The 13194-nt window shown below is 41.0% G+C and overlaps 1 protein-coding gene and 1 pseudogene across 5 annotated transcripts in view; both read left to right on the top strand.

Moving 5' to 3' along the window:
- SCN8A (sodium voltage-gated channel alpha subunit 8) overlaps positions 1-13194 on the top strand; it is a 178051-nt gene that overhangs the window by 97544 nt on the left and 67313 nt on the right. For all 5 annotated transcript variants that reach the window (XM_049102407.1, XM_049102405.1, XM_049102406.1 and 2 more), the window contains exons 9-11: positions 1032-1173; positions 2688-2894; positions 3756-4049. In XM_049102407.1, coding sequence (XP_048958364.1) covers positions 1032-1173; positions 2688-2894; positions 3756-4049 — 643 coding nt within the window. The remainder of the gene's footprint in view (positions 1-1031; positions 1174-2687; positions 2895-3755; positions 4050-13194) is intronic.
- On the top strand, positions 12658-12780 carry LOC112667301 (U2 spliceosomal RNA; annotated as a pseudogene).

Genomic DNA, 13194 nt, shown 5'->3' with positions numbered 1-13194 from the left:
GACCATGACAAATAGAAGTCCATTTAATTTCTGTATCAAAGTAGATACTAGAAATTACATTGAAATAAATATCAGGTGAGTCTAAAAGCAGGCAAACTGGTAAAACTGAGATTACTGAAATCCCCAGTATGACTTAGGTTGTCATTAAAGTTGAGTGTTAAGAGAACAAGGATGATTGAGAAGAACTTCTAGCTAGCCATTTGTCATTTGGGATAGTAGTTAAGATGAATTTGGTTGAATTGCACATTGATATGAGTCTACAACAGTGATCCTCAAATTTTGGCATGCATAAGAATAACCTGCCACGCCTCCTTAAAATGCAGATTCATGGCTCCCATGTCCAGAGCTTTTATTCCTAGGTCTGGGTAAGACATAAGAATCGGGGTTTTTAAGAGGCATGGCTAGTGACTCTGACCCTAGGCTGTCCCCAAGACATCATTTTTTTGAAACATTGACCCGACTACTTTGTTTATTTCCTCTTTTTTCCTTTCTATTCTTCCTCCTGTTCCTCCTGTTCCTCCTCCTCCTCCTCCTTCTTCTTCTTCCTCCTCCTCCTCGTCCTTCTTCTTCTTCTTCTTCTTCTTCTTCTTCTTCTTTCTTTCTTTCTTCTTTCTTCTCCTCCTCCTTCTTCTCCTTCTCCTTCTTCTCCTTCTTCTTCTCCTTCTCCTCCCCCTCCTCCTCCTCCTTCTCCTCCTTCCCCTTCCCCTTCTTCTTCTACTTCTTCTTTCTTCTTTCTTCTTCTTCTTCTTCTTCTTCTTCTTCTTCTTCTTCTTCTTCTTCTTCTTCTTCTTCTTCTTTCTTCTTCTCCTTCTTCTTCTTCTTCTTCCTTCTTCTTCTTTCTTCTTCTCCTTCTTCTTCTTCTTCTTTCTTCTTTCTTCTTTCTTCTTTCTTCTTCCTCCTCCTCCTTTATACCTATTTGTTGGCCTGACTTTCTAGATGGTTTTCTATTATCTCCACAGTCCTGATGACTTATAGTTGACAATTGGGTAGCATTATGTTGAAAAGCCCTAAACTTCCCTTTCTTTTCTCAGGCAATGCCCAGAGGGATACCAGTGTATGAAAGCAGGAAGGAACCCCAACTACGGTTACACGAGCTTTGACACTTTCAGCTGGGCCTTCTTGGCATTATTTCGCCTTATGACCCAGGACTACTGGGAAAACCTGTATCAGTTGGTAAGTAGTAATACGTCTTATTTGAGTAATGCCTTTTTTTTCTTTAGTGTGACAGAATTTGTGTGAGGTTCTATGGGGTTGGGGACATTCTAAGAGCCCTTCAGTGAGGACTTACACAGGTCTTAGGATGTCGTTTCTCAGAGTCAGCTAGTTTACAAAATTCTGTGAATTCTCCCAGATTTCGTCCCTGTGTCTTTAGTAGCCAGTCACATATGGCCGTGGAGGCTCACGGCCTTGGCGGCTTTCTGCCTGGCCTGGGAGTCTGCGATCTCTGTTTACGTCCTGTTGTTTCACCAGACCATCTGCAGTACTTCTCTTCTCAGATTTTTGGATTAGCGTACTTTTTAAAGGAACATCAACTAAACAGACTGTACAAGGCACTATGCTATACATTATAAAGATGAAATTTCTATTGAATGTATCAACATTTTTGAGATTTGTAACACATCTGGACTTGCTCAGGCAGGTTGTGACAGTTTAAAACAAAAAACAAAAAAACGGTCTGCCATTTATTCTGTTGGGCTATCTTGGTGACCGTAGGCAACTTTGCTGCTGGTAATGGAGAAGTAAGTCTAGGTAATTGCTATGGGTCTTCCAGCTTATAAATTCCATGATAAGTCACTGTTTTCTATTTGACTCTGGCATTTGGTGATGCCAGTTCGAGAATGAGAGACATGTCTCCCTCAGGCACGAAGGACCTCTTGAAGGGAAGTTTCTAATTTTCAGATCGTGTAGGGAATTCCCACTTTCTGTTGGACAGCCTGGAGTTCTCTCAGGTTAAAATCTTTCTCGTGAAATATTTGTGGTTAATACTAAATCCCATTAAATATTTATGGTTGAAAAGAATAACAATGAAAACTAAGTAATAGTGGGTCACATATGCATGACTTAAAACCCAAGTGTTCTTTATGTCTGTTTGCTCACTACTAGTGAAGGGACTAGTCCTAGATATTTCTTCTTCTTCTGTCTCCACTGCTCTTTATGCCATGTCCCTCTTTAAAAACCCACCGTATTGTAGAAGGGTAAGGAAGGATGTCACTCAAGATGGGGATTTCCTATGACTTGGACCTGATCCCTAAGATGGAATTTATCTGCCAGTGCTCTTTGAGGGCCAGTAGATAAATAAGCTGAAGTCTTGCATTCTTTTCTTTATACTTGTTTTAGAACCAACTAACAAAGTCAATTAGAATTCTTAGCTGAGAGCATTTTTTCCTTGAAAAATGGAGTGTTTTTCCATGAAAAGAGTGTATCAAGAGTATTTGGAAATGGAAGAGGAGTTTTTCTGTCATAGTGAAGGGGACATACTAGTGACATTTACTCTGAGCTAAAGATAGAGGAAGCCCTTTGGCCCTTGGGGATGCTAAGTGCTCTGCAGTATGTGGGCTCGCCACACAACAAAGGAACTGCTGTACTCAAAATGCAGTGGTGCCCCTGCAGAGAAGCATTATTACAAGTTACTTTCAGGCTGGTCCATTTGATGCACGTGACTCAGAAAATGGTTTCTGTCTTTACAGACCTTACGAGCAGCTGGGAAAACATACATGATCTTCTTCGTCTTGGTCATCTTTGTGGGTTCTTTCTATCTCGTGAACTTGATCTTGGCTGTGGTGGCCATGGCTTATGAAGAGCAGAATCAGGCAACACTGGAAGAGGCAGAGCAAAAAGAGGCTGAATTCAAAGCAATGTTGGAGCAACTTAAGAAGCAACAGGAAGAGGCACAGGTTGGTGATCAATTCTTTGCTACAGACCTTCCGGCCAGATCACCGTGACTAAGGCTCCATCTGATTGTCATTCCAGTCCATCTTTTTTTGGGCACGTTGTCAAATAAAAGTCATTAATCTGATTAAAATAACCCAAGTAACAACTGCAGATTGTGGGTCCAGTTATTCCATTTGTCTTAATGGCCAAATTGTTTGTTAATTTGATCTCTAGTTGAATTTCTCAACTGCTTAGTGTTCAGTTAACTGCTACAGTGGCTGGGAGAAAAACAAGTGACCAGAGCCGAGTATATAGTGTCTCATGTAAGCATAGCCTTTTTGTGAGGAAATCATTAGGATCTTCTTCAGAGATTCTCTATGGTCATGAAAATATTGGTTGTAATTGAAAAGAAGATACATGTAAAATAGTCAAGTAAAATTTGAAAACCGGATGAGTGATGTCATCACCCTAACATTTTGTTTTCTGATACTTATCCAAGTATACAAGTGTTTTTATACTGTTGGGCCAATGATGTACAGTGTAGTTTCTTAGCATTCATTTTCATAGTTGCCCAGAAGAAATCTTTTGGTACTAAGAAGGCAGCTAGGTTCTTGTCTGAGAAATCCAAGAGAATCCAAGAGAAATCCCAGAGTTCTCACCGTGAGGTTCTGCTCTATTTATGTAGGGCCATGTGCCACAACACAGATCAACCTGGAAATGGAGACAGCCAGGTCCTGGGCATAGTCTCCTATACCAGCTGATTCACCTTCCTCCTTCTCCCCTGCTTCATATGGGAAAGGAAATGATCGGGTACTGGTTGCTTGGCTTTGTGTGGCTCCAGTTAACAGCTTCTGACTGGCATGTCATTGTGGCTCCTCCCCTAGGCTGCTGCAATGGCCACCTCCGCAGGCACTGTTTCAGAAGATGCCATCGAGGAAGAAGGCGAAGAAGGGGCAGGCTCTCCTCGCAGTTCCTCTGAAATATCTAAACTCAGTTCCAAGAGTGCTAAAGAAAGACGTAACCGGAGAAAGAAGAGGAAGCAGAAGGAGCTCTCTGAAGGAGAGGAAAAAGGGGATCCTGAGAAGGTGTTTAAGTCAGAGTCAGAAGATGGTATGAGAAGGAAGGGCTTTCGACTGCCAGACAACAGAATAGGGAGGAAATTTTCCATCATGAATCAGGTAAACTCTTTGCACTGGATCACATAAGCCTAAGAAGTTCTGCTTTTCCTAATCTCATTGATTCTCCCATTCCCCGTTGGCTCTACATTTTGGAGCCCCTTCCCTGGGTCCTAAGGCCTACCTCTCCATACTCCAAACTGCTCCCTAAGGGCAGGCAGTGGACATGTTAGAACAGCCCTCTGCTCCCATCCTGCATCCACTCTCTACTCTGGGCCAGCCCTAGGACCTCATGATCACGTTTAACAGACTTACTTCAGCCAAAAGGTCCTTGTCACACCAGTGGGCCTTCCATTCTAAAACTTAAAGAAGCACCCTTCTCCTTAAAGATCGGAACATCAGAATTTAGCTTTCTTAAACATCTCTGTTTAAGAATTGCACATACGGATGCCTGGGTGGCTCGGTGGTTGAGTGTCTGCCTTTGGCTCAGGGTGTGATCCCGGGGTCCTGGGATCAAGTCCCACATCAGGCTCCCTCCATGGAGCCTGCTTCTCCCTCTGCCTGTGTCTCTGCCTCTCTCTGTGTCTCTCATGAATAAATAAATAAATAAAATCTTAAAAAAAAAATTGCATATAATCGTAGATTTTTTAAAAAGAGTCCTGAAACTCTTTAGGTCACCTTATTTGACTGTGGCAAATTCTGGTAATTAATTATTCTAGATATAGTGTCATGCTGATAAATTAGCCTATGGTAGATTAAAAGCCTCCAGTTGTACCCAACTTTGATAAATGAGGAAACTAAGAGAAAGAAAGAGAAGAAGTATGATAATTACTGAGCTTTCTGTGACTATAAATATCATTACATAACACTTATTTTTGGATTTCAAAGACCACCACCAAAATCCAGTTCTTAGGCCATTTAATTCCCCATTTTAAGGAAATGCTGGAAAGTTTATAAGGTATAGAATAGATTACAGTTACTAGTTTTATGGCAGTGTATCCAGTGTCTTTCCTTGTCTCCCAGAGATGCTTCATTGTGACATCCCTTGTATCTCTCACCTCCCAGTTCAATCTCTGCTAGTCCTATTCATTCACAGCAAAGTCTCTTGTGTCATCCCCTTCTTTCTATCCTATTAATCCTACCTTAGCTCAGACCTTTGTATTGTTTCATTCTACTGCAGTTAACCACTGCAGGTTTGTTTCCTCTGATCTTTCTCCCTCTCCTTCATGTTTTATATACTGTTGATAGAGTGTTTCCTAAAACGGAGCTCTCATTATTCACCACCAGGCAGTCCTGGAGTGCCTATCATGCATCAGGGATTGTGATGGGTCCTAGAAGTTCACAGTGGTTAGAACACCATCCTTGTAGTGGAGCAACCACTAAAACTTATTTCTGTAATAATATTGATGGTTCCATATTGTTCCATATTGTTCCATAATTCCCATTGGCTGGAGTGTTTTAGAGGGCACAGATCTACCACAACCTGCAGGTTCAGTAATGACTTTGGGAAGGTAAATAAAGGATAAAGGGGTAATGTATGTGTGTGTTGATGGGAAAGCAATAGGAAAAACGAAAAGACATTCTAGGGTTGGAAAAAAGTAAATTCAGTGTGGATGCCTCAAGCTTGAATTATTTGTTGGATAACAATAAAAAAGTAGAAAAGGTCTTTAGACACAAAATAGGCAAATAATGGCTTCAGGAAAAGGTCCTGAGGTGAGAGATGGTGATCGGGACTGCGAGACTTGACGAGATACTCAAAGAGGTTGTGTCAGGTTAAGGAACAGTGAGCTAGGGGCACAACCACTGATATCTGTGGGCATCGGAGATGGAGCTCATGAAGGAAAATGGATGAATGGTCATTAGAAGTACTAAGAGAACCAGTACAGTGAAGCCAGGAGAGTACAAAGGTTGGAGAAAGCAGGGGAGTGATCAATGGATTGAAATTTAACAGAAAATGCTTCATGAGATCAGAATTGGAAATATGTACTGGATTTGGCAATATAAGTCACTGAAAACTTTAAAGACACATTTCAGTCCAGGATAAGGATGGATACCATATGGAAGTGAAGTGGGAAGTGGAAACAGTGAGTGTAGACTTCTCATACAAACTGCTTTAAAGTATATGGGTGAAATTATTTTTATAATCTGGGGCGGGGAGCCCAGAAGAAGCGAAGTGGAGGTAGAAAATGGAGTAGAATAGAAAAGAAAATGGAAAAAAAAAAGAAAAAAAGAAAAAATGGAGCACAGTCTTGGAAGATGTGAAAATAGATGTAAGTCTTTACAGGAAAGGGGCACCTTATCCCCAGCTGTCAGGAAAATAGGGGGAGGGTGGGTATGGATAAGTTTGTAAATAGGGAGTAGGGAGTTGAGGAAGACAACACCGGACAGTCTCTGGTGTATAGTAATACAGGAAATTCAAAGTCCTATTGAAGGGAATGAGAAGTTGAGTAGAGGCATTAAAGAAAATATTGACTAATGTAGAATCATTATCACAGAGAATGGGAGAGGGAATGACCCTAATCAGATTCACTCTATTTACTAATGAAGCACCAGCCCTGTAGCTGGCAGTCCTAGGGCCCCCTTCTCCTGGCCGGCTCAGCTCCCGGTCACTGTGCCCTGTCAGGCACCCTGGACTTAGAGCAGAATGCACTGCTAGCTGCTTCTCATGTACAATGTTTGCTTCCTGTCCTCAGTTTTGCTCCAGAAACCCCCCTCTCTAAGACACCCTATTTTTCCGTCTCTCAATGTCTACACCACACTTAGTCTTCACATCCTTCTCTCAGAAAACCTTCCTTGACCTCCCCCATGCCACACCTCAGTGGACGTTGCCATTTCTCTTTCCACTGTGTTTTATACATACCCCTTTATGTGCTGCTTTTTACTCTGCATGGACTCACATTCTTTCCTCTCCTAGATAAAGTGCTAAAGGCAGAGTCTGCATATGGCTAGCATTCAGATATTTGTTGGACAAATGAATGGGGGGACTTTTATAAATCTGATTTCACCCTTCTGGGTCTTGTCTGTGGCCTGGAGCCATCTCTCTCTCTCTCTCTCTCTCTCTCTCTCTCTCTCTCTCTCCCTCACCCTCACCCTCACCTTCACCTCACCTTTCTCCTAGTTCACTCTCTTTTGGGGAAGAGTGTGACTCAGCTTTGTTGTCATCCAACCCTTGTCGTAAGAGCCATCACTGAGCTTGTTAATGAATACCTTAGCACTGTTATTGAATGGTCTCTGATTAATCTATAGGCTTCAGCACAGAGTTGCACTGATTGCTCCCTAGCTCGACAAATAAAACTGGGCTTCTGAAATGTCCTGCTTTGCATGAAAATGTTCACTTCCTCTCATTTCTCCATCTGAAAAAAATTGTAGATTCCTAGAGGCCATGGCTGTCTGCCAAGACTTACTGAGAAACCCCACATGGAAGTCATATTCTTTGTCCCAGGACTCTTCTGCAGTTTCTCTGGTTTTATCTGGAAGAATGACTGAGGAAACTGAGGCCGAAAGAGATTGACTAACTTGTCTAAGGTCTTATGGCCAGTAGGTGTTAGAGTCAGGATTTGAACCAGGTCCTTCGTACTGCAGAACTTGTACTCCTGAACATACGGTATATAGCCGCTCCTCCCCGTTTACCTCTCCACATACGTGGTCATCTCTTGTTGGCTCACCAGTGAATGTGGCTTCCATTTCCCATGCCACAATTCAAGTGTATATCCATTTCCTTTATTGCCAGATCTTCAGAGAACTCTTAAGACATCTGGCCATCTCGTCTCCTACTCATTTCTCTATAAAATTACTGCTGTGGTTTTAGGGCTTAGAACAGTTCACACATATTAACTTGAGTTCCATTTTGCATAGTATTTTAATTTTTCCAGTGCAACATTTCTCAAGCTTTTTGGTCTTAGGACCCCCTAATATCCTTAAAAATTGAAGACCTTGGGGCACCTGGATGGCATAATCGATTGAGTGCCCAGATCTTGGTTTCAGCTCAGGTTGTGATCTCAGGGTCATGGAATCAATCCCTGCATCTGGCTCCTCATTCAGGACAGAGTCTATTTAAGGTTTACTCTCTCCCTCTTCCTCTATCCCTCCCACCCCCCCCCTCTCTCTCACTCTCTCTCTCAAATAAATAAATCTTTAAAAATAAATAAATAGGGATCCATGGGTGGCTCAGCGGTTTGGTGCCTGCCTCTGGCCCAGGGCATGATCTTGGGAGTCCCAGGGTCGAGTCCCACATCGGGCTCCCTGCATGGAGCCTGCTTTTCCCTCTGCCTGTGTCTCTGCCTCTGTGTGTGTGTGTCTCTCATGAATAAATAAATAAAATCTCTTTAAAAAAATAAAATAAAGTAAAATAAATAAATAAATAAATATAAATAAATATAAATAAATAAATAAATAAATAAATAAATAAATAAATAAATAAATAAAAAAAATAGGGCAGCTCCAGTGGCTCAGCGGTTTGGAGCCTGCCTTCGGCCCAGGGAGTGATCCTGGAGACCAGGGATCAAGTCCCACATCCAGCTCCCTGCGTGGAGCCTGCTTCTCCCTCTGCCTGTGTCTCTGCCTCTGTGTGTGTGTGTGTGTGTGATGAATAAATAAATAAAATCTGTTAAAAAATAAAAAACAAATTAAATAAATTAAATAAATAAATAAATATCCTTTGCTGTATTTAGCACCATAGATCTGTAACTCATGAATGATTTGTAGTATCATGCATTGATCATTTAGGAAATACTGATTCATTGAGTTACATAGATCTTCCAAGTACTGACACACACAGTGTTAAAAAATCACATACAGGGATCCCTGGGTGGCGCAGTGGTTTGGCGCCTGCCTTTGGCCCAGGGCGCGATCCTGGAGACCCGGGATCGAATCCCACATCGAGCTCCCGGTGCATGGAGCCTGCTTCTCCCTCTGCCTGTGTCTCTGCCTCTCTCGCTCTCTCTGTGTGACTATCATAAATAAATAAAAATTTAAAAAAAAATCACATACATTTATTAATCACTACCAGCTCATCAGAAAAGTGTAAATACTGTGAAACTGTCAGACTCCAGAGTCCACTCTATACTTGTGAGAAAATGAAAGTGATAAAGACAAATATCATCTTAGTATTATTATAAAATAGTTTTGACCTCTTGAGCCCCCTTAAAAGGATCACAGTAATCCCTAGACCACACTTTAAGAATAACTGCTGTTTGGGGGAAAAAAAAGTGAAGTGAAGAAAAAGTGAAATATGGCATGGACATAGAACACTTAAATCACCAGTTTATCACATCCTAAAGCATCCCAGTCATTGTTAAAGCCTTGTCCCAAGGCTGTCTAGCTGACATGGATGCCCTAAAATCCTCAGTTTTTCTGTGGAAAAAATATGAGGGCCATGTCCACAAATCAAGAACACCCCAGAGCCATTCTCCCAAGCAAACACCTAGACTTAAGGTAGTATATTTAGTTATACTAAATATACTAGTTATATGCCTGGAAAAGACCAGAAGCTCCTGACTGGTAGACAGGAAAAATGTTGAAAACAGGAGATAAGGCCCATCCATTTTATAAAGTGGCCTGGATCCCAGGAGTTAACAGCGCCAAGGGTCCTGAGTCATCACTGAAACCCTCCAGCCCAGGGAGCTGAGACTGGGGAGGGATTGGGGTGGCTACCCTCAGGATGTATCTCCATAGATTAAGTTTGAATACTGAGTACAAGGAGAAATGGAACAAGTTCTCTTTTCCAGATTTATTAGAGGCAGCTCTTTTGCCAAGAATGGAACAGGGAATTAAAGAATAATAGATAGTTTGTTTCTTTTAGCGTGTGTTGTCTCAGGATCCTGGTTTCTGTGTTTGTAGGTCACTGAATTAATTTATCATCATCTTCCTTATCATTTTTCTATCATTTAGGAATAGATTTCCTATAATATCTATTTCCTAATATGCTGCAAGGTGCCAGAAGGCAGGGACCATGATGTATGTCTTTACCACTGTATCCACATCACTTAGTACACTATAGGTATTTATTGATCATGTGTCAAATAAGTGAAACCTTTCTGAATATGGAGACCTAATGTCCCAGGTAGTATCAGTAGCCAGCATTGGCTTAATGCAAAATCACAGATTTAGTCCAGAGAAGTGGACTTCTATGAGAAGTGAAGTAGGGACCCAATGCAGGTGTGGGGTAATGCTCAGGTGTGGATGGCTAACTTATAGTATATAATCTAAATACATATTCATTAAATTAAGTGCTCTACCTGCAGTATACAAAGCACTCCAGGAGATACAAAGATGAATCAGGCAGTGTGCCCCTAAAGAGTTTGTAGCTGATTAAAAAGAAGAGCTAAAAGCATGTGTGTAAAGAACTATAGTAAAAAGTAGAGCACAAGTACTCTAAAAAAGAGGCTCAGGGCTGTGGAAGGGGAAGGAGGTTTGTGGAAGAAGATAAAGGGCTGGACCATGGACAATGGAGAGGATTTCCACAGCTGGAAGTGTAGAACATAAAGACCTGAAGGCAGCATGGCTCAATGGTAGGGTCTGTGAGGGGAAAGAGTGAAAGATAAAATGGGAAAAGTAAGTTAGGGTCAATGCTGGGAGGGTCTTGAAGGACATTTTTAGGACATTGATTGATGCTATTAAAGTGATTATGGGATTTAGCCCAAGAGTACCTGAGTCTTGTCTCGTCCCGGCCATATTTCTCTCTAGTGAGCCCTCCGAGGGAGATACATATACCCAAGGCACTGATACTAACATCTAACACAGAACCTCAGTGTTCTGTGTTACACTGGACTGAACATGTGGGTAGAAGCTCAGATATTTCCTTTCCCTCCCTGCCAATCCAATCTTGGGATCTTAATGTATTAATCATGGTTTTTATTTTTTGTACTTTATGATGCTTTGACATTTTAGGAGCCTTGCTAGCTAATGTGCAAACTTAATTCCTAGACAGTGAACAACTTGCCTGGAAGTGTGCCTTTCATATACAAATCAACTAATCCAGGGCAGCCCCGGTGGCTCAGGGGTTTAGCGCTGCCTTCAGCCCAGGGCGTGATCCTGGAGTCCTGGAATCGAGTCCCATGTCGGGCTCCCTGCACGGAGCCTGCTTCTTCCTCTGCCTCTCTCTCTCTCTCTCTCTCATTAATAAATAAAATATTTTTTAAAAATCAACTAATCCAAACCCTCAGGCCCAAATTTTTATCTAAGGCTCACACACAAAGACACACCAAACCAATGTTTCCCCTGCCCTAAATCACTCCAAGGGCCAGGTACTTTACAGCCAAAATCATTCCTATAGCCCAGAGCTTGCTCAAATCACTCAAACCGCCCAATCCTAAGCTTCTCAGATGTGCCTACTGTACCTCAGCTGTTCCTTCCAAGGAAACCCCCATACAGGTTCTGAACCATGCTTTTCCCTTGCTCCTTTTGCCTCCTAACAGACCATGGCACCTCCCCATGAGGCCCGGCTGGCATGACATGGCATGCCCCCTTCTCTTGGGAACTATAAGTAATAAACTCTTCCAAAGGCAGTTGTCTCTGTGTCTGTCACCTTAGCACTTCTCAGAACAAAATCATAGGTACAATAGGAAGGCATTGCTTTTGGCACAGTGCCCTGAGGTTTGAAAATTTAGGGGATGCCAAACAAATGCACAATTGAAAATATCAGTGTCCTTATATTTTCTTTCATCCAGGAAATTTAAATACATTGTAAGGCTTTCTGAATTTACCCATCTTAAAATCAGGGCCGTTGGGGTATTTAAATTCAGGAGTGGGATGGATGTCACTTGAATACATATTAGTACATTTATTAAAAAGGAAAAATAAGGTCATAATTTTTCAAATAAAAGTCCGATTTGGCCAATTGCTGTGACAGTAAGGACTGGCATTACTAATTATATCATATGGTGGATATTTTATAAAGTGAATGAGCTAAACCTGTGGCTTTAAGGTCTTGATGAAAATATCTTTAAAGCATGTGATAAAATTATTTTTTAATATATTTTTTAATTTTTATTTATTTATGATAGTCACAGAGAGAGAAAGAGAGGCAGAGACACAGGCAGAGGGCGAAGCAGGCTCCATGCACCGGGAGCCCGACGTGGGAATCGATCCTGGGTCTCCAGGATCGCGCCCTAGGCCAAAGGCAGGCGCCAAACCGCTGCGCCACCCAGGGATCCCATAAAATTATTTTATTAAAAAAATTAATGTTGGAAAAAAATTAACATTGACAGTGATGTTTTGAAATTAATGATATTTTTATTATTCCAACTGTTTATTTTGGGTTAAATAAGGTTCCTTTAAGTAAAAGAATAACCCTTATAAGAGTAACCCATATAATTACTAGTAAATAATAAATAAAACCTTTTTGGCATCCTCAGAAATCAAGGAATGGATTACCTTTAACAACTCGGTAAGAGATCATTTGGCATAAAAAAAAAAAGAGAGATCATTTGGCAAGTTGGGTGGTTTACAGTTCTTTGCTTTCAAAAAAATTGAAAGACTACCTGATTTGATTGTCAGCCAGTAGATAAATTCTACTGATAGCTTACTATGTGATTTTGGCATATAACTTGAAAGGAGTTCAAAGATTTAAGTGACATTGCTATAACCAAATCCTTCTGTTCCAAGATACTATTTACTACTTGAATAAGGTTTCTCAGCACTTAAAATCTAATATTAGAAGGGGAAGGGAGAGGTCACTTCTTGGCCTTTTGGCTAAGATCAAGTATAGTATCTGTTCTTATCAGAGAGGGAAGGGAGAGTTGATTTTTGAGCCATGTTTGATTCTAATAATAAATAATACTATGTACAAATATTTCATCACCAAAACCACCAATTGGAACAAAAAACTCATTAAGAGATATATTTTAATAAAATTTTCTTTTTAAGCTTAGTAATTACTTATAAAATATATAATATATATATATATACCTTGATCGATTTTATTAAAAAGAATTATAATAAATAATCCAGGAGAATTTTTAAAAATTCTTTGAGATTCATGACCACAGGAAAATTAAAAAATTTTTAAGTATACTTTATAATTTTTATTTGAAGGAAAGTATTTAGAGGTGGATCAGTAAGGGGCACCTGGGTGGCTCAGTGGTTGAGCGTCTGCTTTTGGCTCAGGTCGTGATCCCAGGGTCCTGGGATCGAGTCCCACATCGGGCTCCCCACAGGGAACCTGCTTCTCCTTCTGCCTATGTCTCTGCCTCTCTGTGTATGTGTGTCT

Source organism: Canis lupus, chromosome 27 (genome assembly GCF_003254725.2).
Source record: "Canis lupus dingo isolate Sandy chromosome 27, ASM325472v2, whole genome shotgun sequence".
NCBI lineage: Eukaryota > Metazoa > Chordata > Mammalia > Carnivora > Canidae > Canis > Canis lupus.
This window is presented reverse-complemented; position numbering and strand designations above follow the sequence as displayed.